The 12,786-nt window shown below is 40.4% G+C and overlaps 1 protein-coding gene across 6 annotated transcripts in view; it reads right to left on the bottom strand.

Moving 5' to 3' along the window:
- Positions 1-12,786, bottom strand: part of CWC27 (CWC27 spliceosome associated cyclophilin) — a 214,709-nt gene that overhangs the window by 199,835 nt on the left and 2,088 nt on the right. For all 6 annotated transcript variants that reach the window (XM_039544098.1, XM_039544102.1, XM_039544099.1 and 3 more), the window contains exons 2-6: positions 8,436-8,532; positions 3,871-3,983; positions 2,190-2,333; positions 1,361-1,459; positions 1,025-1,128 (exon numbers count right to left, since the gene is read on the bottom strand). In XM_039544098.1, coding sequence (XP_039400032.1) covers positions 1,025-1,128; positions 1,361-1,459; positions 2,190-2,333; positions 3,871-3,983; positions 8,436-8,532 — 557 coding nt within the window. The remainder of the gene's footprint in view (positions 1-1,024; positions 1,129-1,360; positions 1,460-2,189; positions 2,334-3,870; positions 3,984-8,435; positions 8,533-12,786) is intronic.

Below are 12,786 nucleotides of genomic sequence, written 5' to 3'. Positions count from 1 at the left end.
CTGCTGTCATGCAAAAGCAAAAGCATGCTGCTGTGTAGCGCTGCTGAATCGCCTCTGTCAGCGGCATCTAGTACACATACGGTGACAGTCACAAAAGGCAAAACAGGCTCCATGATTGCCATGCTATGGCATCTGCCAGGGCAATCCAGGGAAAAAAGGCGCGAAATGCTTGTCTCCCGTTGCTTTCCCAGAGGAAGGAGTGACTGACGACATTTACCCAGAACCACCCGCGACAATGATTTTTGCCCCATCAGGCACTGGGATCTCAACCGGAAATTCCAAGGGGCGGGGGAGGCTGCGGGAACTATGGGATAGCTACGGGATAGCTACCCACAGTGCAACGCTCCAGAAATCGACGCTAGCCTCGGACCATGGACGCACACCACCGATTTAATGTGTTTAGTGTGGCCGCGCGCACTCGATTTTATAAAATCTGTTTTACAAAACCCGTTTATGCAAATTCGGAATAGTCCCGTAGTGTAGACGTACCCCTACAGAAAACTTTGTCACTCACAAGAGTATTGATTCATTCTAAGAACACCATCAGTCTGATGCACAGAATGAGGTGACGGTGCCTTGGACAAAGTAGTATATAATCATGAAACCAGAGACTTTATCATGATGCATACATACTAGGGGCCCATATTAAGGTTGCATATGCACCCATTTTTCTGGCATTTCTTAATTTATAACTGCTTCACTTTGCAACCTTACTGTTCTTTAAACAGTTTTTTTAAAATTGTAGTTTGCACATATAATGCTGAAATCTTATACCTGCAACTGTATGTAAACAATCTTTTTACCAACTATAATATTCAGAATTAAGAAATAAAGGAAAAAGGGACAAATTACTTAAAATATGAACACAATTTTTATGCACTCCCATCTTGAAAAAATCAGGTACCACATTTACTATACAAGGTACTATACAAGGGCACTAGCATATCATAGAACAAGACTGAAATAATTTTATAATTAGAGCTGTATACAATTTTTAAAAAGCCCACGTATGAGGTATAATTACTTTGTGCCTTTGGATTTTGACTTTTTTACTTCTTCCCCTGGTTTGTCTTTTTTCAGCTTTTTATTTGTTCTTGGAATGATGTCATCAAAAGGATTAAACAAAACCTAAGGAAAAAGTTAAATATTTGTATAAAATATTTAACAAGCATTTTGCTGTCATTTAGAATGCTTATGTCTTTAAAAATATGACTTTCTTAAAAAACATACTATTTTGAAAATTATTTATACAGCAATAATACATAACCCACTCAGATAAATTAATGCCAATACTTCCTACTAGAATATAATTGTTTGAAGACAAAAAAAAATAGAATATTTTAATTAACCGCATACATACCTCACTACTTTTTATTTTGTGTGGATTGAGTGGTCTTTCTTCTTTGTCAATTTCTACTTCAGTCAGTCGTAACATATTGTATATGGTATCCCCAGTAATCTAGCAAATTCACAAAAGTTTTTTTAAACGTTAGTTATTTCAAAGCCTATCAATTTTCAGATTGCTTGTTAATTACTCTGCAAAATTTAAGGAAATTGTTATGTAAATAATTTTGAATATATGAAAGAGGGATATCTAAATTTAGATTACATATGGCTACAGATATTTTAAATGCAACACGACTCTCCTCTTTAACAACCTGATTCTACGTTTAAGAACTATTTAAACTGCCACAAAAGTTAGTGATGGGACCTGTGAATTGAAAATAAAACTAAAAAAATTCTGTACACTACAGAACTAACCTACTTGACAATTTCCTTGAAACCATCATCATTTTATTGCTTTCATTTGTTTGGGTTGTTCTTGAATGATAGTCTAATTGTATTTCTAAATTAATATTTTATTAACAGTAGAAAAACAGTATATATGCAACAATCAGAGCACTTTTAATTTTATTAGATTCCTCTGAAAAAGTGTATTGTAAAGGTTCAATTTAGTAGAAAAGCAATGGAATATTAACTATTAAGGGACACTACCAATTGAGATCAATGTCAGGCGAGGAGACAGACAAAAACAGAGATGTTCTTAAACACTAAAATAACTTTGAAAGTAGCAAAAATGCATTTGAGCTGTGTGAAGTACTAAGATAATATGAACACATTCTCTGAATTTAGAAGTACATTTAATTGCCTCTGTCAAAACCATGATTCAAGTCATAACTCTAACGAACCTTTCCAAAAATGGTGTGCTTGTTGTTAAGTTCATCTGCACGGCCCAGTGTAAAGAAAAACTGACTGCCATTATCATGAGCTCCAGCATTTGCCATAGCAACCAGTCCTCTTCGATTAAAACGCAATCGTGAGTGGAATTCATCCTTCAAAATAAAGAGATGGTTTAGTATGCAATTTTAATTTTGCACTTGTTTAACCAGTAAACAGCCACCCTAATATACATAAGGCAGAATTTCTTGGGTTTGAAAAATTTACAGTGTTGTACCAAAACAACATTATTTATGGGTGTGTTTCTACACAAGGATGGTGCTTAATGATAACACCTGGAGATCTTGAATTGAAAAGATTTCTCTCAATTTTCTGTTATACCAATATGAATAAGCACACAATTACTCCTCTTAATGGAAACATCAAAAACTACTCCCAGATCAACAATGCAAACAAATACATGATTTTTTTTTTTTTAAAGTGCAAGCTTAAGAGCTTCTTGTTAACCAGGCTAAGAAATGGAAAAATATTTGTCAACTTCAAAGCAATAATATAGATGTGATTGAAAAAAAAGAAAAAAAAAGAAAAAAGAAACCTAGTATTTAAACACAATCTCTCCTATTAGGGAAAAAAAAAAAGACTAAAACTTGCATTTTTCTTGTGACATCAAAACTATTATTTTTTTAGGTTAAATGTTGCATCTCGGAACAAATCTAGTTCCTGTTAAAAAAAATCAATAGGAGCTCTGCAATAGATTTTAATAATACCGGTATTTCGAGAGGGCTGTGGCAGGGGAAAAGCTGGGCTGATTGGGGGAAAACAGCCTCAGCTGTGGCCATGCCCCAAACAGACCCAGATGGCCCTACAAATGCCAGGGAAGCCAGGAGCAAATACTCTCTTTCTGCCTTTAGAGGGAGAAGGGCATGGCTGCTAGGGAGAGCACCTGGGTACCTAAGGTGGAGCAGGGCTGGGGGAAGACAAGAGGTGCTGGGGAGCTCTAGCCTGGAAACCCCCCAGGCTGCAGGCCTAGGGTAAGACCAACTGGGTACTGGGGTTGCAAAGGGGAAGCCCACGGGTAGGCAGAGGCAGCAGGTCCAAACCCCTTTGCCTGTGATGAGTGGCTGATACACTGCAGTTTGCCCCAGTGAACGGGGGCTAAATGATGACTGGGCAGTAGCCAAGACTGAAGTGAAGTGGGGATAGTGGGTGGGGGTTCCCCTGGGAGGGGGAGACCCAGAACTGTGGGGTTACTGCCAGGGGGCAGCACCCCAGATAACAGGGCACCAGATCCTGGGAGGGACACAGGGGCCAGAGTGAGGTAAGGTTGATCACCGGCTTGCAGAGGGCATTCCAACGGCTGGAGAGCTAATTCCTGGAGACGACCAGCAGGAGGCACCGCAGGGGTGAGTCCACACCCTTACCCCCCCGCGCTTGTAATCAATAAAGGAGCCTCGGGCTGATCTGATCCAAACTCAACGTGTGGTTGAGTTTCCACAACAGTACCATGGGTACAATACAGACAGATTCTGGAACTGTGCATGCAAAAATGGAGGCACAAGATGTGCAAGCAATCACTGTACAAGATAAAAGATTAATTTCTTGTGTGATCTTTGTTTTAGCAATCTCTTCTATTAGTAAAATCACTTGCAAATGAATATGCAGTAATTAAAAACAAGCTATACAGATACCTACCTTGAAGGGGAGCCCGTAGATTGACTCTCCACCTGATCCAGTACCAGTGGGATCTCCCCCTTGCACTATAAAATCAGGCACAACTCTGTGAAATATTGTGTTGTCATAATAACCTGCAAAGAAAAAGAATATTTACTATAGATATTTTTAAATTATTCTAAAAGTACACGTATAGTGTAAGCAATGTGGCCTTGTGGCTACAACACTAGAGTGGGATTCAGGGAACCTATTTCTGGCTCTACAACTAGCCTGCTGGGTAAGTTACTTTGCTGCCCTGTGTCTCAGTTTCTCCCACCTGAAAATAGTGATACTGACCACATTTATAAAGTGCTTTGAGATCTAGGGCTAGGTATTATTATTATTATGTGTACAGAAGTTAGAACTTGAGCTTTGACTCGAGTTTTGTTGATTTTCAACTTCTGTTTCAATTTTCAATGTTAAAATATTCCATTTATATGAACTGGGAAGTACCATAAGCTGTGTGATCACGTAAACATCTTAAAATTTTCAAGACAATGGTGTCAAAATTAAACACACTAATATACAATACAGAACAGTTTGCTGTGTTGCGGTACACTTGAAGGCACTGCATGTCACTGAAAGGATAATATTGATGGATAAAAGCTGGAAACAAAAGAAGCCATCTCCCAGATAGTCTTAATAGACCTGGTTCTCCTGTCCCACATACTTCTTTTACCAAGGACTTTGCGTTATTACTGACGAAGATCAGCATAAAAGGAGAATTAAGTCCAATGTGTCTGTGTTTATTCTACAGTATCTCCTTATTTTTTAGACTTCTGCTCTAATATAATCATCAGGAGCTTAAAATAGTAGGAATATTCTAGCACTATATTTCCACCAATCACTACACAATCAAAGTTGTGGGGTAATTCTTAATTTCCTAACCTGAAGATTAGTTTATGCGGATTAATGGAGCTAAAAACTACATACAAGCTATATCAATAAATGTGAGAAAAAATAAACTGCATACTCCAAATTATGTGTCACAATGCTGAGTTTTTCCATGCAAATAATTTCTTATTGTCAGTTATCAAGTGTTCAAGAAAATAAGTATAACACCACTATCACGTAAGTGACCGGAAATAAAAACAGCTGCGTTAAAAAAATAAAACAAGAACATGAGAAGGCATGTTGCCAATATTGCTAAATTAACTGCCACCCTGCCCTAATAGATCAGCTGTTAAGAGTATAAAAGTTCTTAAATTGACAGAACAGGGCTCTACTCTCACACTTTGAGCATGGAAGGTTTTCCTCCTTTCATTCTTTTCTTCCATCTCTATGACCAAAGCTTTACATATACATCTATAATTTAGTATGGCCAAACAATGGTATTAGCTACACATCAACACTGACAAGTATTCATCAGTTTCACCTTATATGGTGCTCCAATCAGACTCTGAAATACTGAGTCTATTGTGCTTCTTGGTTTTATTATAGGGAAATCAAAACAGCTTCTGGGAGGTGAAAATTTAACTCTGCTTGACATATGTAGCAGGCCAATTAAAAAAACATGATATTTTTAAGACAATGGATGACTTACAAATTTTATACTGTAGACAGAGATATTTCCATTTAAAATATGCCAAGTTCAAGAAGTCTTCACATATTTTAAACATTTTTTCACCATATTAGTAATGTTATTATTCTGACTACTGAAAACAAACTTTACTCTTTTTCTAATAATCTCATTTAAAACATGAACTTTTGCTCCCTTCCCAGCAAGCCTCATAATTATGACAGTTATATACTATTCCAGCACTCTGTGTGTTTAGGATAGTGTTGTAAACTGGGTGCCATAAATCAGATATTCAAATTAATTATCAGCGTAAAATTGTTACTTCATAGCATTTGGCCAATTTATGTTTCTTGAGAAGTCCCTCTCATTATTTATATTTTAGCAGTGCTCAAATGCCCCATTGTTCAAGGTGCTGAAGAAATAAATAGGAAGACAGTTGTTGCCTTAAAGAGATAAATTCAAAACAAACAAACAATAGGAGGGCCAGGGAGAGGAGGGGGAAGGAAGATGAAAAACCTAATAACATGATGCAGCAACTTGGGCTAGCTATAAGGGTACAACTTGATGATTCCAAACCATTTAGAAGGGGATTGGTTTTTTTAAAAAAAATTTGGGGAAAAAAAAAACAAAAACAAAAACTATCCTCATCTGCCCCTGAACCTAAATATCCTTATATATAGATTGGTTGTCAGTCTAAAAGATATGCTATAGCTTAAATAGAAGTTACGGACTTGATGCAGAAATCACTAGATGAGGTTCCTTCTCATGTGTTAATGAAGAAGTCAAATTAGATTACCATAATGGTCCCCCTGGCCTTAAAAAACTATTAATCTAATGGTCAATAATTGCTTATTTTCTTGTAAGCATCACAGCACTGGTGGGTCTTAAAAGGAGAATTGTATTTGCCTTTCAGATGATTTCAAGGAAGGCATTCCATCTATAAAGGGCAGTATGAAAGAACACCTGGAGGCATATGTAGGATTAACTTGTATCCATAGCTGGCATATTTAGCAAAGCACATTGGAGCAACACAATGAGATGAGTGGATAACTAAGGAAGAACAGATTTATTTAGGCCCATGAAGAAATTGACAAGAAAACTGAACTTGATGCCTGGACAAAGGCAGGTCTATGGAGGGTTTTGTTGGGGAGAAGAACATATATAAATCATAGGAAGGGAATGAAGCCAGAAAGATAGGAGATGCCTGGGAGTAAATCAAGATGGGATGCGATTCAGACTTGGACAAGAGCTTTTGATGTCTAGACAGTGTTGAAGGGTCAGATAGGAAGAAGGAGGAAGAAGTGGCAGGATTTGGACAAAGCATAAATATGGGGATGAGGGAATCAAAAATAACTTCTGGGTTGCAGACCTGACTAGGTGGATAAAGATGGCGTTAATCATGACAGATTAAAGCACTGTGCTCCTTGAGCTAAACCAAAGAACCATGAAAAAGACAATGTCAATCTCTGAAGCACAGACAAAGACATTACCTTTTTCATGGGTCGCTGCCTTAACTCATGGAGCACAGTGCTCTTCTTAGTGCTCGGAACATCAACAAATGTGGAATTCACTGCTATAATAGTCTCATCTGGGATTGTATTCTCCTTGGTCCATGGTTTAGGCCTCGAATACAGTCCTCCATCCAGGGGGGTACTGTATCCAGAAAACAGCGACTGAAAAGGACTTCAAGATCATGGTGGATAACCAAACAATCATGAGCTCCCACTGTAATGCAGCTGTTAAAAGGATTAAAACGATCTTTGTCTATATAAACAGGGGATTATCAAGTAGGAGTTGGTGTTACCTCCGCATATGGCATTAGTGAGATCATTACTAGAGTACTGAGTCCAGTTCTGGTGTCTATGTTTCAAAAACAATATTGACAAATTGGAAAGAGCTCAGAAAACAGCTACAAGAATGATTTGAGGTCTGAAAAATTTGCCTTACAACTAGAAAGGTAAGAAGCTCAATCTATTCAGATTATCCAAGAGAAGACTGAGAGGTGACTTGATCATCATCTATTAGTACCTACAAGAGAAGAATATTTCCAGCAGTAGAAAGCTCTTTAATTTAGCAGACAGACAATGACATAATGAGATCCAATGGCTGGAAGTGGAAACTAGACAAATTCAGACTAAAAAATACATTTTTTTTTAGGGTAACTGACCATTGGAACAACTTACCAAGGGATGTAATGGATTCTCCATCACTTGAAGACTTTATACCAGGACTGAATGCCTTTCAAACAGATATGTTCTAGCTCTACAAGAAATGATGGGCTTGATTTATGCTGGAGGCCCAAGACAGGAGTGAAAATCTCCTGAACAGAGGATATCTTCAAGAAACAGTACATATCAGAAGGGGACTTGAGAAACCTTACCCTTAAAAGATACATACATAGTGGCACCAGCTGGAGATACTGTGTAGCTACAAGCGCCTTCATCCTCCCATGGTGTGGTTTTCCCAAGGCAGATCCTTTAATTCCCAAACCCCAATTTCTTTGATCTGGATTACAGTGCTCCCACCACTCTGAAATGGCAGCACAATGAAGTATTAAAAATCCCCAGATGTTTTTGAAAGAAAACAGGAAGCCATAAGCAGGGAAAGGAAAGTGATGCACAAAGCAATTTTTCAGGAGACTTCCTTGGACCGCTTGGCTATCATTTCATGAGTTTACTGAAGAACATAGTTACATGTTACAAAATACCCACAAAGTAAGTCCTCCTAAGTCTCTCATGTATTTTAGTTCAGTAATAACCAGCTATCTGATGGATTTGAGAAACATATTTAAAAAATACTTTTTAAAATTCTTTGTCTAAGGTCTCTTTCAATAGCTTTGAAAAACATCATATTTCTCAATGCTTCTAGTTTTCCCACACACTGATAACTATTTTAATGTCAATTCCCGTGGACATTAGTGTAATATTCCTCTGATTCCTATTTTATGAAAAAGCATAAAATGTAAGAAGTCACCAATACTGTACATTGAATAATATTAACACCACCTACTGTCCAACTCAATCATTACCTTCCATACAAAGCTGGATGAAATTTCTGCATGCTTTTGGTGCTTCTTTTGACCATAGCTCGATGTCAATATCTCCAGCTGTTGTTTTCAATAAAACCTATAAAAATATATGAAAATATACTATTTAATTTTATTGCACTTAAACATTTACAGGTGAAGTCTCTGATCAAATAATACAGTCATGAGTAAAAAAAATTCTTCATCCAATTTTAGGAATGCAAGAACAAAATTAGGAAGTTGGTCTGGTTTTCAGTGGCAGCTTTTGTAATGTACTAGATGTCAACTGCCCTACAGTTTGTCTGATACATAAGATACAACTCAAAGAATAGTTTTCATAAAACTTTATTGCCAGTGGTCCACTGTGTGAAAATGGGCAAGTTTCTTCACTTTTCTGTATTTCCTTTCCCACTTTTGTCTATCTTGTCCATTTAGGCCCAGATCCTGCAAACACTTATGTATTTGCATAACTTTACTGCCAGGAGTGTAGTAAAATTAGGTCTGGTCTACACTATAAAGTTAGGTTGATGCAATCTATTTTTTGTCAACCTATTTGTACATGTGCCTACACTCAATTTTTTTCTCTGGCCAACGTAAGAAGCTCATAACTGTGATGCAGTAAAACCATCTCCTCAAACTGCCTGGAGCCACAGTCAATCTACAGAGGTTAACACAGTGAATCTGACACTGTGTCAAGCTACGCTACCCTTACCCCTCCTCCAGCAACTGTCCCACAATGCCCCCACTGTCCCACAATGTTCCTTGCAACAGTGACCACTCGAGTCTCAGTTGTGAACTCTGCTGCCCAGAGGTCACGGGGACTGGAAGCCACCCCTTTTATTTTTGAAATGGCTTTTCCTGATTGCCCACTTTGGTGGGCACACCTAGCAGCTCTCCCTTGTTGTGTGCAACTGCCCAACTGCCAACCATGCCGGCTCCACATACTAAATGCATTCCCACCTGGAATACACAGAAAGCACTACATCTCCTGGGCCTATAGAGAGAAGAGGCTGTGCAAGAAACCTAGACTTCTACAAAAAGACTGCACAAGGGACACAGGTTAAGGGATACAATAGGGATTAGCAGCAGTACTGCTTGAAAGGGAAGGAACTGAGGCAGGCATACTACAAGACTGCATAGGCCAACCATTAATCTGGTGATGCACCACCACTAAGGTGACCAGATGTCCCAATTTTATGGAGACAGTCCCAACATTTGAGGCTTTTTCTGATATAGGCACCTATCACTCCCCACCCCATCCTGATTTTTCACACTTGCTCTCTGGTCACTCTATGCACCACAGACCTATCACTTTTACAAGCTGCATGCCATGCCACTCCACAGGAAACCATGGATACCTTGGAAGAGCAGGCTACAGTGACCCCTGCCGTGAACAGGGGAGAAGGAAGTAGAGGACACAGGGCAGGGGTGTCCAGATATGCCACAAGCCAAGACCTGTTTGAGACTCCACCACAACCTAGCCAGTCCCATCAGGATGAGCCTTATGAAGGGGAAGGGACCTCAGGTAAGTGTGCGCACGCATTTTTCCTTACAATATTTAAATTTAAAGCTGGTGTCCAGCCCAGTCCCAAGTTAACGAGACCGCAGGTATCTACTTTTCATTGTTTCATTCACATGACAAGTGGAGGCAATACAACAAATAAAGGTGGTGTCTTTATCTCCTTTTTATTCCCCTATAAGATAAGGCAGGGGCGTGGGCATGCGGAGCAATCTGTTGATGTACGTAGGGATGTCCTGTGTATCCTCCTGACAGAACTCACTAAAAGTTTCATAGAGATGCTCTGCAATCCTTTCTCAAAGGTTTTTAGGGATAGAAGCCTTATTTCTTCTTCCATGGTAGGACACTTTCCTATACCACTCCACGATGACTTCAGCAGGCACCTGTCTAGCAGAACACAGGGCTGGGCGACTTTGGGACACCAGCAGCAACTGTGTTCTCTATGCCTTTGTGCTCTCTCAGAAGGGAGATATCAGTTAAAATCACCAGGGCTTTGGAGCAGAGCCCGGAGCTGGAGCGCAGAGCCGCTCTGGAGCAGTGGAGCTGCAGGCTTTTGCCTGGAGCTGGAGCAGAGCCATAGCACAACTCCAAAGCCCTGAAAATCACCACCACTTGTTGAAAATAGTGCCAGTACTCAGTGCCACTGTCCTATGAAAATAAGGGCCACAATTTTATTGCTTCATGCAACCAAAAATCTTAATTCCCTCCTCATTCTCCTCTCTTCATCTCCAGCAGGCCATACTCACCCTGGCTAGGGCTGGAGAGTGGTGCTGTGCACGCCAAAGCTAAAGTATCAATAAGCATTACTTATTTAAAAATGTTATAGGAATAAGGGAAGGGAGTTCTGAGACTCATCCTTCCCTTTCTGTTGTGACTGTCAATCCAATGATACATCTGTTTTACCTGTACTTGCTGCCATTGAAGCCTTGAGGGGTACCCCCTCCACACCTGCAGAATGCCTAATCATGATAAGGAGGAGAAAGAAGAGGACTAGGAAAGACATGTTCAGCGAGATCCTACAAGCCAGTTCTGCATCGGACCACGAACAGAGGCGCTTGGAGGGTAAATATGGCAGACAAAATGGAGAAGGAAAGAGCGGACAGGAGGAAGGCCGATGAGTCTCAGCAGGAAAAGGAAAGGGAGATGCACCAGGAAAAGGAAAGGGAGATATCGTGGGGGTTCTCAAGCAGCAAACACACATGCTGCAGACTCTTGATCTACAGGTCCAACAATCATGGACTCATCACCCTTTGCAATCATCTGAGAACAAGTGTGGCAGCTCTCTACACCCCCACCACATTCTACATGGCATCATGGACCACATCTCTACCCCTACCAATTCCACACTGGGGAGACAATAAGGACAACCACAGCTTCACATACACTGACCTGAAAGAGAGACAGTTGGTGGATGTGTAGCCAGAATTACTCCTGGGGGAATTCTGTGCTACTGCACACATACATAATCAATGAGCTGTTCATATTTTTAATTTTTTGCACAGAAAAAAAAGTCTGCCAAAATGTTTTTGCAGTTCCACCTTTTGCCCACCAGAGGGCACTGTGGCACAAGAACAGCAGCAGCTCCCAGCCAGCTAGGGAAGAGAAAGAGCCTGCCTTCTTCACAGCGCCTGTCGGGCCAGGTCAGGAGACAGGGGTTATGGGGAGACAGTGTGGGGTGCTGAGAGGGGCTCATAAGGGCTAGTGGGGGAGGACAGACTGAGGCAGGAGCCGAATGGGAGTGGAGGCGCAGGGCCACATGTTGACAGGGAAGAGCTGCATAGGGACAGAGGATGGCTGAGTTGGGGCACAGGGACACATAGGGACAGGGAAGTGGGTGGGGATATAGAGACACATGGGGAAAGGGGGAGGAGGTGCAGGGCCACATGGGGATGTGTAGAATGGGTGTCTGAGTGGGGCTAGGGGTCAGCCAGGGTCTGCATGGGGGAAGCTCCCGAACAATCCATTCCCCAGCCTTCCCCTCCCCCTCCCCCAAAAAAACAACAACAAATGGTTCTATACTTTTCCCATCCATACCCAACAACCCTCCAAGTTCACACTCAAGCTCCTTTCCAGAAATTTACTTCCTCTCCCTCAGGTCCTCCATTACATTACATTTGTGCAATGAACAGGACAGGGATGTTGTGTGTCTTTCTAATTCTAAAGTTTCATGCTTTAATTTCTGTTCAAACTTGAGGGTTTTTTTTTTTTTAATTTCAGCATTGGATTTCACAACATATATGGCAGAAGGTATAAAGTACTCAAAACACACTACTTGTAACTGTACAGTATCACAGAACTCACAGGTTCAGTGAAACACAGTGTAATAATTATATATACAGACACAGCAAGCACCTCATAATTCACAGGTTCACCAAAAGACATGGTGTAATATTTATAAATGTATAACTTGCTGTATAGAATTCCTAAAAGCTCCCAAAACTTCAGGACCAGAGCACACTCTAATACAGCACATTACTGTAGCTGGCCATTAATGTGCTCTTTCAAGCTCTCCCTCAACCACAACAGCTCCATGTTGAGCTCTTGTAACAGCCCTTGTGTCTGGCTGCTCCATGCCAGAGGTAGTATTTCCCCATTTGCAGATACTATGCAAGACACCACAAGCAGCTATAACCGTTGGAATATTATTCTCACTGAGATGCAATTTTATGCCAGCATCCCTTCAATCTACAAAAAGCACATTCAATAGTCATTCTGCATCTGTTGAGCTGATAGCTGAATCTTTCGTTGGTGCTGTTGAGGTAGCTGGCGTATGGCTTCATGAGCTGTGGAACGAGGGATAGGCTGGGTCCCCCAGAATCACTATTGACATTTTAA

The sequence above is a fragment of the Mauremys reevesii genome, linkage group 6 (genome assembly GCF_016161935.1).
Source record: "Mauremys reevesii isolate NIE-2019 linkage group 6, ASM1616193v1, whole genome shotgun sequence".
Taxonomy (NCBI): Eukaryota; Metazoa; Chordata; order Testudines; family Geoemydidae; genus Mauremys; species Mauremys reevesii.
This window is presented reverse-complemented; position numbering and strand designations above follow the sequence as displayed.